This window comes from Trachemys scripta, chromosome 3 (genome assembly GCF_013100865.1).
Source record: "Trachemys scripta elegans isolate TJP31775 chromosome 3, CAS_Tse_1.0, whole genome shotgun sequence".
Classification (NCBI taxonomy): domain Eukaryota; kingdom Metazoa; phylum Chordata; order Testudines; family Emydidae; genus Trachemys; species Trachemys scripta.
Window position 1 is genome coordinate 12,803,176 of NC_048300.1, and position 19,746 is coordinate 12,822,921.

General features: G+C 44.1%; 1 protein-coding gene across 1 annotated transcript in view; it reads left to right on the forward strand.

The window, feature by feature from the left end:
• Nucleotides 1-15,880, forward strand: part of SPTLC3 (serine palmitoyltransferase long chain base subunit 3) — a 120,459-nt gene extending 104,579 nt beyond the window's left edge. The window contains exons 10-12 of the mRNA XM_034764137.1: nucleotides 8,496-8,631; nucleotides 10,381-10,510; nucleotides 13,021-15,880. Of these exons, the coding sequence (XP_034620028.1) occupies nucleotides 8,496-8,631; nucleotides 10,381-10,510; nucleotides 13,021-13,134 (380 nt within the window). The 3' untranslated portion in view covers nucleotides 13,135-15,880. The remainder of the gene's footprint in view (nucleotides 1-8,495; nucleotides 8,632-10,380; nucleotides 10,511-13,020) is intronic.
• Nucleotides 15,881-19,746: the final 3,866 nt, after the last annotated feature.

Sequence of the window (19,746 nt, forward strand, 5' to 3'; positions counted from 1 at the left end):
AGCATTTGAATGTCCTGAATTGAGCTCTGTGGGCATGCTCCAAAGGAGAACACTCCCTCCGCACTTACAAATTGTCTAAGGATGTAGATTTGGGGTGGTTGGATATTCAGTTTTGAGGAGCTTGTCTGAGGCTATTCTACCAACTTATGTCAGTATAGCCACATCACTCCGGGGTGGGATTTTTCCCTTAATAGGGAACGAATATAACCTGCACCTTAAATTGTTACATATTTTTTATTTGTCAGCTCTATGCAATGATCCAATAATTTTGATAAATATTTAAAAGCCTGGACTTTTGAATGGCTGAGACTCTCTTTCCAGCGTTGTGGTAAATAGCTGACTAGAAAGGAGACATCTTAAACTACATCCCCCAGCAATATCTGCATCTATGAAAACTTTCCCTAGTTGAAAAGTCAGTAGTTTCAAATGCGGTGGACTGAGAGTTTAGGTATTAGATTGGGTAGTGTTAAAATACTACAGTTATTTTTAATCTTTAAGACACACACACACACACTTCTTTCTATGCATTAAGAGGTACTAATAACATGTTACTAAATGAAGGGAGAACTTTCATTTTGTAGATTTCAGTCAAGCTATTCTGTGGTCCCCCGCCCGAGCCCCTCAATATTTCCTCCTGGTTTTTTTGAGAGCTCCTACACCAAAAATACTTTTGGAAATACCACAGACTATTGTTTTTATTAGAGACTGGAAAGCTTTGTAGTAGGATGCTTTTGTGTTTCATTTGTTTTCCTTGCTCTGGCACAGCTGTTTTTGTTTTAGCAGCACGGGAGAGATGGTTAAACTATTTGTGGCCTCTACTAACCCAGCAGATTTCTTACACAGAACGTTTTAAACTGAACGGCAGAAACTGTAACTAACCAGTTGTCTGCGTGGGCAGTTTTGTGCATGAAGTTACAAATGCAGTGGTTTTATGGGATCTTTTAATTTGTTCAACAAAACACTGATCACTATAGAGCAAGTCCCAGTTTCCCTATAAATTTCCCAGCCAGAAGCTTGTCAGGAGAGCGTCTCGACTAGATGAGATACAAAAGGGATGAAGCAATAGATCTCAGCTAAACCTAGAATTTATTAAGCAGTAGGAAATGATTAGAGGAACAGGGCTTGCATAGGTGTGGTGAAACCCACATTAACCAAAAGGGAAGAGAATGAAAGATAACAGGTGCTGAGGAGCAGTGTAGTCTGAGAATGCCATCTGCTCAGTACCTAGCTAGTAATAGGGGTTAACACAGTAATCACAGCTGGACCAGGTTGGAGAATGGGGAACCAAGGAACAGCAATACAGTAAGTGGATAGAGTCAGCAGAAAGAAGTAAATAAAAATAGGTATTAAGAGTAAAAACTATTCATGTAGAGTACCAATACTCTACACTTCACAAACAAAAGAGAGAAGTTGAAATACTTTGTATTGGGAGACATGATCAGAATTTCTGAAGCTTTAGTGACAAGAATAATCTATGGGTTATTGTATTTACTGGGGGGAAATCTAAAACAGGTTCACTTGCAGCAATGGAGCAATGGTACTAACCACAAAGAATTCCTAGACTATCTGAATAAAAATTCTGGATGAGCCAGAGCTGGATTCACTGTAGAATCTATAGAAACAGAAATGAAGTAATGAAGCATGTGATATGGACCTCTTACTGGAAACGGGGTTGTGCAATCAGGCTGTTAAAGATACGGGAAGCAACAAAATCTGCTAGAAATCTGCTTCCTTGTGATGTAGAAAGGACTGAAAGGTTTTTCAAACATAAGTGGTTTTTCACTGCTTCTTTTTTTAACATAAATATTGATTCTCTAGTCCCCTGCTTTTGCTGGAGGACGTGAGCAACTGAGAGGGGAAGAGACTTTTAGAGACAAATGAGCTTATCCGGATTTTATATTAGTAAATGTTGTCAACATGGAATGATCATGATAACAGGGCCACATAAGGAATAGGTGAGAGAGAGATTGAGTTGGTTCATTCTAACTCCTGGCAAGGGCTTGGGAGAAAAGCTCTTTTTCTGAAACATTCAGCCATGCTACCCTTTAAGTGATGGCTGAGGAAGTTCATTCCAGTTCTCCAGTCCTCCAATGAGTCCCCCAGCTTAAAGAGGGAAGATTAGGCTTGATATTCCTGCTTTTTTTCTAAGATAAAAAACAAGCAGGAAAGAATACCTTGGCAAATAAAAACGCTTTACATCTTATTTTATGCCTCATTAAAACCAAAAAGGATAGAAACCCATTTTTTTATTTGGAAGATCACTTTTAACTTACCACACTCTTCACCATTCTATGGCTCTTTTTCTAACTGCCTCATTTGGCCCAATGACATAAAAGGATACCATTTGACATGACCTCAGCAGGGGACCATGCCAGGAGATAGTACTGTGATGGTACCTTTCCAGAAAAGTGGATTTTATTTTCTTTTTAAAGAGGAAGTTTGATACAGCCTGAAGGGGAAAGTTAGGAAATGAAAATCCATAGAATCCGAATGGAGACGGCTAAAGAATTACCTGATTAGAGTCACAAAGTCTGTATTCCTGAGAACAAAAACCGGGGAAGAGTAGGGCAACAGTTGAATGCCAAAAGCCCAACTATGGAAATTCTACTTACGTTGGTGAGCATTTGCTCATGCAGTTAGTCCCAGCGAAGCCCATGGGATTGGTCATATGAGTAAATGAACTGGAGTGGCACATAAACTTTGTTCAGGCCCTCTGGACGTGATGAATTGCACCTTCCTGTGAATGGGATACCACAGTTCAGCCCCAGGTTTGTAAAAGTTCATTCGGGCAAAAAAAAGGAATCTTCTTAATAATGCAAATTCAGTCCAAGGGACATTACTACAAGGAAAGACAAAATTGTGATTCTGAGGGAATTTGAAGCACAAAGAGCTAAAGCTGTTGACCCAAACACACAGGGCCGGCTCCAGGCACCAGCCCACCAAGCTTGTGCTTGGGGCGGCACCTGGAGGGGGGCGGCGCGGCGTTCCGGCCCCCGGGGAGAGCGGGGCCACGGCCGGGCTCGCCGCCCTCCCCCCGGCGCTCTGGCCGCCCTCCCCCCTGGCACCCTCCCCCTGGCGGCCGGGGGGAGAGCGGCGAGCCCTGGCTGGGGCTCGCCGCCCTCTCGCCGCCCTGCCCCCTGCGCTCTGGCCGCCGGGGGAAGAGCGGAGCCCCCACTGGGGCTCACCGCCCTCCTCCCAGGGCTCCGGCCCTCCTCCCCCCGACCCCCCGGGGCTCCGGCCGCCCCGCCCCCCCCGCAGGGGGGCGGCCGGCGGCTTTTTTGCCTGGGGCGGCAAAAAAGCCAAAGCCTGCCCTGCAAACACATTACACATATATGAAGTATATCAGAATTAAGAAGCTAGGGTTAGCTAGATATAAAGGAGGAAATAATAAGGAAGCTAAGTGGGATTTTTTTGCATCGGTCTTCACCCCACCAGGAAGACAGGAATGGGGGGGAAATGTCTATTTGTGGTTATCCTTCACAGGTAATAAAGATGAAGTACTGTTGGAGATAAAGGTATCAAAAATGAAAAAGCTGATTAGATGGCAATAAATCTCCAGATGGCACTCATCAGAGTTCTAAAGGAACTGAAGGGTAGACCATCTAGGCTACTATTAAAGCAAAGGACTGGAGGATGGCCAATTATGGTGCCAACTTTTAATAAAAATAGAAAGGATAAATCCAGGAGTCCTGGGATTTCTTGCTGAGAAAACTGTGTTATATAGAATTTAGGGGAGTATAAACTGACGGGGAGAAATTAGTGTGGCAAAGGTATTCTCTGAAAGCACCCACAAAATAATCGAGCAAGGAACTCATGGAGAGACAAGGTGGGTGATGTAATTTCTTTTATTTATTTGTTTGTTTATTTATTTATTTTTATCCTCATCCACCTTGTCTTTCTAATATCCTGGGACCGACATGGCTACCACAACACTGCATACAACAAAGGAACTCGTGGACATAACTTGTTTACACATTCCAGAAGCTGTTACTGAAAGTCCTTTCTGCAGTGCTATTGAGGAAACGTGGGTTGAGAGACGAGGCCCTGTCATGCAGTATAGGCTGTTTAAGATGTAGGCAGTAAAACATGGGCAATTCTTACAGTGGAAAAGGATTAAGGGCTAGACTGTGGCATTAGCCACTGGTCTCTGTTGAGTGTGATACGGAGATGCACTGCCCCATGGGGCACACCGGAAGGATTGTACCATATCACACAGCTACACCATTCATTTGATGGTACATGCTGCTCCTCCCAGTCAGCTCCATGGCCTTGTCTCCTCCCTGCCTCCTTTAAGGTGGATCATGCACCTGGGACAAAATGGAAGGAGCATTCTCTATGCTCCCAGTGACTGCAGTGCTCCCTGGCCCTTGCACAACTCATCCTTCTTCTCTCCCTCTGTGCAAGAACCAAGGACAATCTGATCCTTATGCTGGAGTGCCTCATGGACCAGTACTACTATATGTTGGTGTTGGTCCTGCTTTGAGCGGGGGATTGGACTAGATGACCTCCTGAGGTCTCTCTTCCAACCCTAATATTCTATGATTCTATGTGGTCTTCACTCAACTTCCCAGTCAAAAATAGCGAGAGTTGTGAAAAGTCCCAGAGCTTCTGACAATGGATGGAACCACTTCTGCCTGAGAGAGCCTGGCTGGGAGGCAGTGGCAGCCAGGCTGCCGGGGACAGGGGCCCAGCATGCATGGGGGGAAGGAGGCTCCAGATCACTCAGCCCCTGTGAGTGAGTTGGGGGGGGGGAAGGGCGGGGGCGGCCTGCTGCCATTCGAGCTGCAGGGGACAGGGGACAGGCAAGCCAGAAACATGCCAGGGGGGCATGACTGATATTTAGGGAATAAAGCACATGGATGCTTTTACATGGTATTATACATCTTGGAACATGGTATCATGCCATCTCCTCAATTACTGGAATCACCAGAAGGAAAGTAGCAACTGGAAAGATCAGAGGTATTAGAAGAAGATGTGTAAAGGAGAGTGTAAAAAGACAGGGATTATTTAGTTTGGAAAGAATAAAAATGAGACTGAGAGCATATGGTGAAGGTCTGTAAAACAATGAACAGCATAGTATAGTGAAGGTGAATGACCTCCTGAGGTCCCTTCCAACCCTGATAGTCTATGATTCTAAACACTCCTATTTACCCCTTTCCCATACCACAAAAACAAATGGACACTCTCAGTTGGAAGGCAACAAATTTAGAACAGATACAAGGAAATACTTTCTAATTCAACATATAATTATTTCATAATAATCAATGCTACAGGACATGACTGGGACAAATACAATTATATGAATTGGAAGAACATCTGTTACACTACCTAGCATTAAAAAACTGACAAGGTCTATGAGTTCTCTTGCTTCAGGGTGTAAACGGATCATCAGCTGGGGATTCTACTTTCCAAATTAATGTGGGTAATATACATAATGTTATGACTTGTATAGCTATTCTAGAATTGGATGGAACTGCTTATATACAACTTTAGTGTAACTACACATGCATTACATGTTGTATGCGTTTGATCTATTTGCAAGGTTGACAGCGGGGGAAAGAACAATTTATTTTAAAATACATTCAACTTAGGCTGCCATCAAAACAATAGGAGTAGAAAATCATTTTTAATAGACTGTAATATGTGAGATTAAATAAAAGCAACTGTGTAATATTTCAAATGTCTGAATGAATTTCAAGACACTTGTTTGACCTGTATTGCTGTTTTCTGTTCAACATTGATATAAGTAAAAGTGCTTTCCAAAGCAACTAAAAGCATTATATGAATGCAATTTCTTGCCATGCAGACATCCCTGGATGTCACTTAGTAAGAAAATTAATACATCTGAAATATTGTTGAAGTGTCTTTAATCATTTCACATGATCTTCAATGATCAAAAGTCATCCTTCAACTCTGATAATATCTGATAGGCCGAATTCTTGACTTAGCTTATGTAACTGTCTTGGGCAGCCAACTCCTGGTCCTGTCACTCTCTTCTCCCCCAGTGGAGCACAGAGGACAAGCTCTGTTTGCTGTAGCTTGTGTTGCTTTCTCCTGTGGCTTGGGGGTGGGAGAATGCCGTTGAGCTCATCTGGCCTCCCAGCCTACCCCTTCCAGACTAGTGATCAGCTGCCTGCCGTGGGTTGAGAGAAAGGAGGAAGCGTGCCATGGAACTGGCTCTTTCTCTTTTGGGCCTCCATGGAGCAATTTCCAGAAGCAGAGGGAAGCAGATGGCCCTGACCTTGCCATGGGACATTGTTGAGGCCAGGAAGTTAATAAGATCCAAAAATGTATTAGATATTTATATGGATATCAGCAATATCCAGAATTATCATAATTACTAGCAGCAAAACGTAGAAGGGATATTAAAGCTTGGGCATAAGGGCTTAAGCCAATCCCTAATTATTAGAGACCAGGCTGATACCCTACGTGCAGGGCAGATTACCCCACATCTGTCTACTGCAGGGTTCTTACAACTTCCTCCAAAGCAGTGGTTCCCAACCTTTTCTCTGCCATGGCACACCTCAAGCTCCAGGGGCTTTTTCCCCCTCTCCCCGCCCCAGCCAGCAGCTGCGGGAGGGAATGGGGGGGCAAAGGAGCCGACCCATTGCTCACACAGGAGCAGAGTGGGGAAGAGAGGGTGATTGAGCTCTGATTGGTTGCTCAGCCCCAGAGTAGGCGGGGCAGTGAGACAGACAGCTAATTAGAAGGCAGCTTTCCCCCCCTTGTCCTCATATGTAGCTTTTCAAAAAAACCCGTGGCACCCCGCTTCAGACCTGATGGCAGAATGGTGCTGGACACTGTCCGTGATGGGACACTGGTCTATATGGACCTTTGGGCTCTAATCCAGTCTGGCAGTTCCTGTGTTCCTCTGAACTATTAACCACTGCCCGAGACTTTATGTAGTGCTTTCATGTTACACTCTTGTAGGTAGTTTGATATCAGATATTCCTTTACCCTTTTTGTTTACGGTGCATGTGGAACTGCATTTGTATGGGACTCGTTTGCCTTTTTCCGAAGTAAAGATTTTGAAGGATTTTTTTAAAAATGGTTTCCCCTTCCCTACCTCTGTATTTTCTATTGCAAAACATTTTTATTTGGCTCGTCTTATAAATATGTACGCTTAATCATAGGCGCCGGAGCACCCATGGGGAAAAAATGGTGGGTGCTGAGCACCCACCAGCAGCCCCCTATCAGCTCCCCCAGCCTGCCAGTGTTTGCCACCCGCCAGCAGGCCCTGCTGATCAGTGCCTCCCCCTCCCTCCCCGCACCTTCCACCCGCCACAGTCAGCTGTTTTGCAGCATGCAGGAGGCTTTGGGAGGGCGGGGGAGGAGCGAGGGCGTGGCGTGCTGGGGGAGGGGAAGAAGTGGAGTGGGGGAGGGGCCTTAGAGGAAGGGGTGGGGCAGGGCCTGGGGCAGAGCGAGGGGTTAGGCACCCCCTGCCACATTAGAAAGTCTGTGCCTGTGCACTTAATTGTGAGGTGGGTGAGAGGAAGACCTCAAGATGCATGTGTGGAAAAAATGGTTACTTCAGCATTGTTTTCAAAAGAATGGTGGGCGCAATATTTTTTTTAAAGGTGAAAAAATACAAAGCTGACTTTCTAGCCTCTCTTTAATTGTTCCTTGTTTGTTTTAGCCAGAAATGTTTCACTAGCTCTAGGCTAGCAAAGGAGGGTGCTAGAGGCGTAGGAAGTGAGCAGCCTCTGCCTATGGACACATCTCTGTCTTCCAGAAGGGATGGTACTCAAATGCAGTAAGATGAATTCTGCTTTCGTTCTTCCATGGCTACCAGTTTCACTTCTGTACTTGGCCAGCTCATGTGTACAGGTGCAAACCCATGAGAACCTGAACCTGGTCTATGAATTTGCAGTGCGATTTGGACATGGGACATGTGGAATCGGGTTTCCTTGAACAAGAGCCTGTGAAAATAGGTTACGATTGAAAAATCTCTGCAACTATTTTGAATGGAATTTGCACATCTTGCCAGCACAAGGATATAGCAGGAAATTTTTAATCAGGGAAGAACAATCATAGAACTGGATGGAAGTATACCAGATACTGTCATACCAGACCACTACTGCTACCAATGAGTATATTTCATCCAGCATGTTCTTTTAAACTATATTATGCACTATAATCTGTGTCCAGCGAGACAGAGAGAGAATACTCCTGGCTTTAGGTGTTTGTGTCTGAATACATTAGGTTTGAGTTTCATTTCATGCCAATGTTGGTCAGGCATAATTCAGCAGAAATCAGTGGAGTAGCACTGTTGTTACATAAATTCAGTATGTGCCTCTGTATTTATGTGGCTTGAACAGTTGGACTCACTAAATATTTTTCTTGAGGCTCCAATAGCTACGTAAAGATCTCATGGATAGCTAAATGGTTCTGAAACGTACACGTCCCTGTTTTGGTTGTTTGGTTGTTTGTTTTTCCTGGAGAGAAGCCCCATTGGGATCTGTGCCTTGACTGATTTCATGACTGTCTCATTTCAGGGCTTCAGAGAGTGCGCCAGCTAGGAGAAAACACAAGATACTTCCGGCGGAGACTGCATGAAATGGGCTTCATTGTATATGGAAATGATGATTCCCCTGTCGTCCCCTTGCTCCTTTATATGCCTGGTAAAATAGGGTAAGTACTGAAATGTGCCTGGCAGGCAAACAAACTACGCAAACATTATATGGAGGGTACGCTTTAAAGTATTCAATCTGGCTACTTGCTGTAGATGTTGCAAGGGAGAAATTTCTTCCTTTCAGTGAACTTGCCATAGGTAGCTTTAAATTGAATCCTGGCCTTAATTTGGAGCCAGCTTCTCCGTATACTAAATGAGTGTATAGAATTTTAAAAAAATCAAAACTCTTCTTTCTCTTTCTATTGATGTTTTGCAAAAATTATAATAATTTTAAAAGCTGCGCATTGTCTAATTATTTTGAAGGTATTTCATTGTTTTCCATCTAAGATATGACATGTCTTAGACTGACATACATTTCACCATTTTACGGTATGTGATGATATCTCTTGATTGACTTATGTCTTGATTGACTATTACCTTCTCAACGAAGGCCCAGAGCGTAGGGAGTTGGAGTCTTTGCAAAAGTAGCTCTCGGGAGGAGCCTTTGTTTCTGAGATATCATAAATATGGGTCCTATCCTGGCCCATCAGACCTGGTAACAGTAAAGCCATCCGGATAATTGCTTACTCATTCCCATGTGATCACAGGCCAGCTCTTGCACGGAGAACTTGTGCCCTTCTATGGCCAAGCGTCCATCAGCGTTTCAGGATCTGTGGGGAATAGTGAACTCCCCTGTCTCCCAGTTACACCAGGATCCTTTTAGTCTGAAGTTTAACTATTTATCAAGCCCTCTTGCAAGGACTATCTGACGGGCAGAAAACAGGTCTTATGAGCTATAGAAAATCCTCAGCCCAGAATACAACCCTAATAACTGGCCTGGGGGGAAATGGGAGACAACTTTAGTTGCAAAATCATCTTGTTTCCCTCTTGAGGCATTGGAGATCAACCAAGATGTCTCCCCTTGCCATCTGGAAGTTCAGTGGTCAAGGTGCAGAAACTTCTCAGCATTGGGGCCCCATCTCTGGAACTCCCTCATGAAGTTGTTTGTCAGGGCCCCTCTGTAGCTGTCCCAGTGGCTCATGCATGCTTCCTCTTTGGATCAGTTTATTTGTGGCCACAGTCTCTCTACCCATTTGCACACATTGGTAGAATGGGTTGTAGTTGAGGGCAATTAATCCACGCTAAGTGTTATGAATCGATCTCTGTCCCTCTGCATTACTTACCTCACAAATATGAACAATTTTCTCCTAGGGACACTGAGCAGGTAGCTGTTCTCCCCATTTCACAGGTGGGGAAATGACACACAGAGGTTAAATGACCAACCCATTCAGGGAGTCTTTGGCAGAGCCAGGAATTAGCCCCAGGTCTCCCAAGTCCCAGTCTCGTGCTGCAGCGACAAGACCATCGTTCTACTTTATGTTCAGTGCCTTGTTCAATGAAATTTGATCTAAATGGCATTAATTTTTATTCATCACCATCTGTTCGTCTAAATATTTGCCTGATATTGAGTCTGATTCTTGCTGCCTTACACTTTACATAGACATTTGCACCTGTGCTCAGTGATTGCAAATTGCTCCTAATCAGAATTCTCTGCTCACTTACATCAGTGATTGTATCTGACAGTCGCTTTGCAAAGATGAAAATGACTACACAAGCTGCAAGGCAGTGGAGAGTTGATGGTAAAACGCCTGTTGACTTCAGTAGGGCCAGGATTTTTTAACCATTGTTTTTCACACTTGAGTGTTTTCTCTTTGTGCTCAGTTTATTGGCAATAACTCACTTTTGTTTTCTTCTTTCCCTCCTCCCAGGGCTTTTGCAAGGCGCATGTTAGACAAAAATATTGGGGTGGTTGTGGTTGGATTTCCAGCTACTCCTATTGCAGAATCGAGGGCTCGGTTTTGTGTGTCGGCTGCACATACACGGGAGATGTTAGACACGGTAAGAACAGCAGATGTCCTGGTGAAATTAACAACAGATGCTAGAGGGGCTGGGAGAAGCTACAAGTCTGTTACTTTGAATCTCAATAATTCATTTTGCTTTTGATTTTCTTGATCGTTGTCACTTGATATTTAAAGCCTAATTACAGATTTTATTTAAAATATTAAATTATACAACAATTAACTGGACTATATTCCCCTGTTCCTAAGAGTGACTAATCTGTAATAACTAATAAAGACCTACATGAGGAGCACACCAAGACCAAAGTTAACTGCTTTGGCAGGAAACCCTAATTGATGTGGTAATAATTGCATATAAGGGTTTCAATGCCCTTATTTTTATTCCATATTTATGTGAGTTACATTGCAGCAGCAAAATATGGCACCATCTTGGGTTTTGTATGATGCATATGGAACTTTCAGTCCAATATTTGGAATTGTTTGTATCTAACAAGAGGGCTAAAAGGTGCAATATGACCAGTTTGATCCCTGTATCTTTACCTGCTTCCAGAAGGGCAGTTACATTTCTGTTGAGATGTCCATTATAAACTTCTGTTTCCATCTGTTCATAACTTTCTAAAAAAAAGTATTTTTAAGATTGAAATTTTCCATCTTCCTCTTAGTCCAAGGGTAAGGAAGCAAATTTGGATGAAATATGTTCATCCATTTTTGAGTTAGATAAGGGTGGAACTTTTTTGGTTGCCAACAGATTTTAAGGCTCTTTTTGCATGAGCATAACTCTCAGAAACTGATGCATTTTATACACTCAGTGTTTTCAAATGGGAAGAGCCCTGATCCTGCTTCTCACTCCATGCAGCTGGCCCCTGTGCCCACGCAGACCTCAGTGAGACTTGATGTGTGCACATGGATCCAAACACAGTTGGAGGACTGAGACCTTAGTCCTATACTCAAGACTAATTTCCAGGCCAATTTAGACCATTTTAGAAACAAAATTGAAAAATCTGGTTTGCACATGTGCGGTAGGAAATTCCTGCTAATCTTAAAACTACAGTAAGGAACAATGGACTACTCAACACGAAGTTAAAATTAAATGGTAACATATATCTATATCTATATCAATGCTTAGTTACCGAGGTGTAGTTAGGTAGGCTGTTATTTCGCTGTGTAGTTCCAGAGTTGCATAAGCTTTTGATTATGCAACTGCAGTAATACACAGTGAAATCACCCTGGAGATTAGGAGCTTAATCTCTTTATTTCACTTAGGTTTTCTTTCCTTAAAACAGCAGCATTAAACACATGAAAGTTACAATTTTCAAGCACTGATCTTGCAATTCATCTCACCGCGGTATGCAAATTGGGGCCTTGAATGCCACTCCCCGGCAGTCACCTTTTACAAGTTTTGCCTTTGCAGCTAGGTATCATTGCCATAGTATTTGCCACACTATCTAAACTTCCCTATGCCTTGTGTGGGGAATGGGAAACACTCTGGGTAGTGTGGTTTAGTTACCTCAGGCAGCTGAAAAGTTTTTAAGGACAACCACTGCGTGAATGTGCTGTAAATCCAGTGTAAAATAAAAACACACAGCTCTTGTGCCATTTCTCATCACAACAACCATTGGCTTAAACCACTGGCAGTCATACATAAGGGGGAAGAGCCATAAATGGGAAAGTTTTCAAGGATGGTAATTTTTTTTTAATTACTTTGCAGGTCCTTCTTTATTTAGCTCATTTTACCACATTCTTAAAAGGGGGGGAGGAAGAAGGGGGGGAGTGAGGGGGGACTTTTCTATTCCTGAGCATATGTTACTGCGTAAACAGGATTGAAAGAACAGGTGCTATATTTTTACTTGATATCAACCTATTGGCTGCTCTTCAGCGTGGGCTTGAGGCTGCAGGGTTCTGATCTTCTCCAGGGAGATTCTGAATCCCCTTGCTTTCTATTGAATCCAATAGGAGTTGAGGATGGGCAGCCACTCACATTATAGGATGAGGCCAGCTGTGATATTAATACAAGCACATTTTCCACTTTTGCTCTCAAACCACGTAATCCTGTTCAAGATATTCCCAATGACCCTGATAAACATCTGGGCCTGGTCCACCACTGGAGTTATACAATGGTAAAACCGGCCTTTGGGATATGTATGCAGATACAGCAATGTTGTCTTATGTTATGTATGTGCCTTTTTCACGTAAAAACGAGAATTCTTAGTTGGAGTATTTTTCTCCCTGCATGTCTGAGAAATACACACAATTTACCAACAGTCGGCTAATAAATATTGCCATTGGCTAATACAACATAGCCTACCATAGAGCCAAATTCTGTTCTCAGTGATGCTAATGTAAATCTAGTGTAGCTCAATTGATTTCACTGACATTCACCAGTGTAGCTGACAGCAAAATTCACCCCTTTGGCTTTATTCCTTTTTCTTTGATTTTTAAACTGTGAAAGCCACATATGTTTTTGTGTCACTTGCTGTTCAAATGTAAAGCAGAAGTGAGAACAGCTTTAAATCCTTTTAAGATAACTGATACAGTGTAATGATCTTGCAGGTCCTGAATGCCCTTGATGAATTGGGCGATTTTCTGCAACTGAAATATTCACGGCACTCCAGGTCATCTCGTCCTGAACTATACGATGAAACAAGCTTTGAACTTGAAGATTGAGTTTCCCACCCGTGAAGAGAACATTATGATATTACAAAAAAGAGAAAAAGCCTAAGAAATATGAATGCATTTCTTCCCTTCTAAGGGCAATTTTTATTTCTCTATTAATTGACCTAAAGGGAGGCACTGTTGTTGCGTTTTACTATATCAAATTTCCATGTGCAAGAGACTATGGCTACAGATCTACTCCCATGGAATTATATGCTTTTTAAGGTATTTTTTATGCAAGCAGACTCTGTCCCATTGGTCAAGTTGCCACTGTGCAGCTTTGGTGCCTTTTTATGAAGAGGCTTTGGCTAGTTCTTAATTCTGGTTGAAATAATAAATTTGAAACCTGAATGGATTCCAGTGTAGTATGTTAGCTTACATGAGTTTCAACTGTCAGACTGGATAATACCTAATGCATCAATGTGGACTGCCCTGGAGGAAATGGCAGATAAGGATCTTCTTACCTAATTTCCACATTTTGAGTTCTCAAAGGACAGCAGGTGTCAGAAGGACATACTAGCGCATGAGAAAACGTTCATACAGAAACCTACTCATATTAAATATTTCTGACAGAAACCTGTGTTCTTGGTCACTTAATGTTGCAAACAAAACCAACCAACCATAAAGTTGTATAGTTCATTGTGAAGAAAGAACACACAACAGGCTTCCTAGTGTGTGGACTCGGAGGTTGTGTGCGAATTGAATCTTTTCGTTAAAGGTGGAAATTCTTTTCTGCTGCAGCATTCAATCCGCAGCCTTCTGCATCTTGTTGCCACTGAAGTTACTCGGCAGGCTTGTTCCCTTTTCATGTAGCAGTAGTAAACAATTTTAATAACCCTTTAACTTTCCTGTAAAAGCATTGATCAAAACACTCGGATACTTGCAGTTCTCAAACTGCAGCTGACATTTATGAGCCCACTACCAAGTTTCCCCGAACTACTTATGAGCTTAATAAATGCACTAACTAGTAAATAATGCTGAAGCTGCTCGTTACACAGAATATGAAGTCCAGGGTACCCTACACAGCTCTGCCACCTGTTAACTTGAAGACTCTTTGATTTCTGAATGTACTAAGTTTCCCTAGTTGATTTAAGTATCACTCGTTGAACTACTGTGTTCTCTCTTTATGCTATTATGATGTATTCAGGTGTTTTTAGTTAAATGGTGTTTATTTTTCAAATGCTTGATTGAAATAATTGAGCTTATGGCCCACAGTCGGAAAGAGAAGTTATGGTCAGAGTTCCATTTCCATTGCATCAGACGAATCTACAAAGATTCTTGAAAAAACATTATCCTCCTCAGCTTTACTTGTCTCACATCAGACTGAGCAGTTTATGAGGAGATTTTTGCAGACCATAGTGGTTGTATGACACCAGTTAAAAATGGTTCTGTAGCTTTAACAAACTCCCAACCATTCCACAATATCAAATGTCATTGTAAACACGTCAGATCAAGAGATGTTTAGCTTTCTGTTGCACAGATGTACCACACTTTCATGTTCTTGAAAGCTCTGGTGTAAACTTAACCCACAGCTGCAATATTAGATTTAGGAACAGAACAATTAAATTGTGGCATACCAATTGCAATATATTACTCCCTGCTTGTTAAAGCAGCTTTAAGGATAAAACAAGGCTGATCAGTTATGAGGTCCTGGGTTTTTTGTTGTCGTTGTTTGTTGTTATGCGAGTTAATAAAATCCAGTGGTGCTATAACTTTAAGAATTGATTACAAAACATTCCATGACATCAGAGGTCAGCTTAGAACATGTATATTGGGGGACAAGGAGAAGTACATAGTGTCATATGATTGTTCACTCTGAACTTGAGAAGCACTAAAGAGGATCGATGGAGAAGATGTTTGTGCATCAGAGTAAATGCACTGCAGAAATATTTAAAATGTTCTTGGGTTGGTTTTTTTACATTTAACGTGATTTTTGTTTCTTTGTTAAGCCCCCTATTTGCAAGATACAGCTTCCAGGCAATTTGCCTGTAGGGCGAGTGTGTGCTTAACACTACTCTGTGAGGATGGGGAAAAGAGGGGAAAGGCCTGCAGCTTTGGAGTGCTTTCCTTCAAGGAAAAAGTACTGAGTTGATATATAGAGTTTTGCTCTCCACTCCTGCACATCTGTGGCCAGTTCCTCCGCTAATGTAAATTGGCATAGCTGACTTCTGACCTCCCATCTTAGAGTATATGGTCACAGTCTATACTTCAGAAAACAGCATTACACGTGCTGGTACAACCCATGCTATATTTCTCTCAGCAAGGCCTGAGTTTCATTAAGCTAGAGACTGATCACTTTTCATCCTATTGGGGAATGTTGTCTGTCTAAAGCAAAATTCCTCCTGCCCTCAAAAATTACTCTCTGCTCGCTCGCGCTCTCATATTAAGGAGACAGGCCCTGTATTTTTCAGAGTTGTCAGTTTATATATAAATATTATATGCTTTCCCTTGATTCCCTCCATATCTTACGTATTGGAAAAAGTATTCAGCTTTGAACGCTTGGGGTGAAATCCTAGCCCCATTGTTATTAATAGCAAAATTCCTATTTACTTCAACGGGGCCAGAATTTTCCACAGGGTCCTAATTTAGCTCACGCTAGTTTTCTACCAGTGTGACCTTAGTGGAGTTATTCTAGCTTTACACCAGCGTGAGATCAGAATTTGGCCAGCCCTTGGTAATGAAGGCACTTCACTTCATTTTTAAAAAGTCATCATGTGATGGGTTATTTATTGGGAAATTAACACATCAAGTATAATGATCACAGATTTTTGGTATATGATTCATCAAATGTATTCCATTTGAAGGAGTATACATCTGTGGGAGATTTATTTCTCTATCTGAATAGGTGGAGATCCAGAGTTGGTTTATTTTAAGCTTTTAATAGAAGTTCTTCCTAAGTTTTTTGGATAATCAATAAAGATTGTTCATGATGTCATGTGACAACCTCATGCAAGTCTTGTGTTAGTGAGCTCAATAACCCTTTGTAAAATCAGCCAGCCCCAGCAGCCTTGGGAGCTTAAGTACTGGTTCACTGGTGGGTGCTTTGGTAAGACCTAAGAGGTCTATGTGACAAAGCTGTTGAACCATTGCTCTTTCCTCTTCCTTCACACTCCCACCTGTATTTTATTATTCACCTTTTCCTGTCTTGCTTGACAAGATGTTTTTCCTCCTTTTCCTCCCTGTAGAAGTCTCGGCCGAGGTTCAGCCCTCAGCGGGGCTGTGGGGTATCCCACCGCCTCACTCTGGTCTGCCATCAGTCCTGGTCCAGCGGTAGTGTGGGACAGCAAACACACGGTTAGGGGTTCAGGCCCTTAAGCAGGGGCTGAGCCAATAGGTCAGAAAAAGCCCCAGGCCCTCAATCAGGGCGGGGCAGCAACCATGCAGTCTGGGGCTCAGGCCCTCAAGCAGGGGCTGAGTCAATGAGCAAGAGGTCCCAGCCTCTCTAGGCCAGGGAAAAGGGGGAGTCTGCCACCCAAAGAGTGGGTGGCAAGGGGGACGCAGGCCCTCCCACTCCACTGCATCCCATCCCGGGGCCCTAGCAGCGGCGGAAACTCGCTGCTGTCAGTGGGGATCCTGGCCGCAACACACTAACATAGGCTCTGGCAGTGCTGCAGCCAGACTAGGGTCGGCTGCCCCTGGGCTCCTTCCACACTCCCCCTCGTAGGGTACCTGGCACGGACTAGTGTCCTCGGTGCTCTCCACCAGCATCGGTTCCTCCAGGTAGGTATCGAAGGGTAGGTTCAGCTCCTCCTCGGGATAGCTGGAAAGGGGAAGGTTCGGCTCCTCCTCGTGATAGCTGGAAAGGGGCAGGCTTGGCCAGTCCTCCTCGGGGTAACGGGCGAGGGGTAGGCTCGGCTGGCCTGGTGAGTCAGCAGGCCGGTTGCGGCCTGCTGCTGTCTCCCAAGCGGGAGCTCAGCCACAGACGTCTGCTCTCTCCGCTGGCTTGTTCTCCACTGAGCTCTGCAGGCAGGCTTTTATACTTCCAGGTCGGCGCCATGACCTCTGAGGGGCGGGCACCAGATCCGGTGGCTCCGCCCATGTTGGTGTTGGGGGAGGTTCGGCCCTCAGCGGGGCTGTGGGGTATCCCACCGCCTCGCTACACTCCCATAATGTTTACATCCACTTAGAATCATAGAAGTTTAGGGTTGGAAGAGACCCCAGGAGATCATCTAGTCCAACTTCCTGCTCAAAGCAGGACCAACCCCAACTAAATCATCAGAGCCAGGACTTTCTCAAGCCGGGCCTTAAAAACCTCTAAGGATGGAGATTCCAACACCTCCCTAGGTAACCCATTCCAGTGCTTCACCACCTTCCTAGTGAAATGGTGTTTCCTGATATCCAACCTAGACCTCCCCACTGCAACTTGAGACCATTGCTCCTTGTTCTGTCATCTGCCACCACAGAGAACAGCCAAGCTCAATCCTTTTGGAACCTCCCTTCATGTAGTTGAAGACTGCTATCAAATCCCCCCCTCACTCTTCCCTTCTGCAGACTAAATAAGCCCCGTTCCCTCAGCCTCTCCTCATAAGTCATGTGCCCCAGCCCCACTTCTGTGTGTGTGTTTATTCCTGTGCAGTTGGTTTGCTATAATCATCAGAGAGCACCCATGCAGCTTCAGAACGTACAGGTTTAAAATCCAGCAGTGGGGGGAGAATTGGCATCACAGGCACGGTACGCTGTGCCAATGCTTTTTGGTGGCCCCATCAGTGTCTGCTCATTCTAACCTTTCATTTTTCAAAAGGAAAGTTCCTCATTACGGTGCTAACCTTACAAATTTGAACCAATGCAGGGTTGTCTGAGCTTGGGCCTGGTTCGCCATTCACCCACACTAGTGTAGATAAGGACTGACTCCTACCCTGATGTTAACAGAAGCTGCACTGGTGTAAGTGAGAGCAGAATCAGGCCCAATAGGTCTAAGTGAGGTGTGAACTTCCCGCATTTATTTCAATGGAATTTTAACTCGGAAACCTAATGATGAGATTTTTTTTATCTGGACTATGTCACAGCTGATCACTAGTAGGAAGATTCAGGGTGAAGTTTAGGATTATGGGAAGCATTTAGATAGAGTACCATCACTTCATTTTTTTTTCCCAATCTGTCCACTGGTGAAAGCATTTCACACAAAGCATTGCTAGCCTATAGGGACAGGGCAAAAAATTGTTAGTTAGTTTAATGGAGGCAAATTATTTTCTTTCATCTAAAATGTGCTGCAACAAACAAATCTCCAACTGCCTCAAAAATGCACACACACAAAAACCCCCACCCCATTTAAAACATGTTCTCATTTTATTCATACATAAAATTTCATTTTTCTCCCAGTGGAAGCAGAGATCCAGGCCCAAATTTTCCAAAGGGGTTACAATATACAGACTAAAAAACTTGCAGATGCAATTCCAAATGCCACATCTCAAATTTTGGGTGTGTAGGAGCGTATTTGCAAACACAAACTGTATTTGTATGTGCAAATAGAGTACTGAGGTGTTTCCCTCATGTATGTGCAAATACAGTTTGTGTTCACAAACCAGACTCTGGCTAGCCCAATGGGGAGAGAGTGAGTAATAGCAGTTGTTCAGAGTCACGTGGGCCCGGAGGTAAGCAAGAGGAGGACTAGACTAGAAGGGAAAGGACAGGGAGTCGGGAGTGGGGGGAAGAGGGCCTGAAAGAGGATCAGTCTTGTTTGGCATTTGGGGGAAAGGGGCCACAGCAGACTCTGGCTTCAGCACAACACTCAGCCATGAGAGGGCAAGTGAAACAGAAGAGACCGGCACCACTTGCCCTGCCTCAGAGTCGTACACAGGAGGGGTCCACACCCTGCAGAAAGGGTCTGTGAGCCAAGGAAGACCACCCCATGGTGCAGGTAATGCAGTGTTAGGGCTTATCCTGTAGGAGCCTGGAGGCGTGCAGGTTGTGATGAGCTGAAGCATGACCAGCAGGCACCCTGTCAGGGTCGCCATCTACTCGGGCAGGCTAGCACTGAGTCTTTTCACCTGGGACCATGGGGGACACCACTAGCATCAGCCAGTCTGTTGCCTTTCACTCAGCCTGGAAGTTTTCCTTACTGCCATGTCAAGAAGGGGTCCTTGCTGTTTCACCTTCCAGATCCTGATGTCTGCATCAGCTTGGTGGCACAATAGGCTCCCCCAAAAGGTTATTATTCCTGGTGTGCACACCACATCGTTACCAGGAGACATCGTTGTCAGGCCCTCACCTGAGGGAGTGGACACAAATCAGCTCGTGCTGCAAGATAATTAGCTAAGGAGAAGGATGGAGGGTGCAGGACCAGGACAGAGGTGGTGGAGCTGGGGACCACGGCCAGCATCCAGGCGCGACAAATCAGGGCCAGACAAAGTGCACACAGTTTTCCAGGTGAGCAGTGCACAAGGGACTAAATCGTGCAATTTCTGTGGGTGCAAATTGTTCCTGTGATGTCATGATGGTGCCTACCTATGGCTCATGCAAAGAGCAGCCTATTAATCTCACTCTGTGATTCCAATGTGTTCATGAAGAGGGGAGCAGGAGGCTGGGGTGATGGCTGCATCTGTCTCTATTATCCTATTTCCCCCCTCTTGCACCATCCTGTGCCAAGTGGGGAGCTGTGCTGGGGCAGACAAGCACTAGTGACGC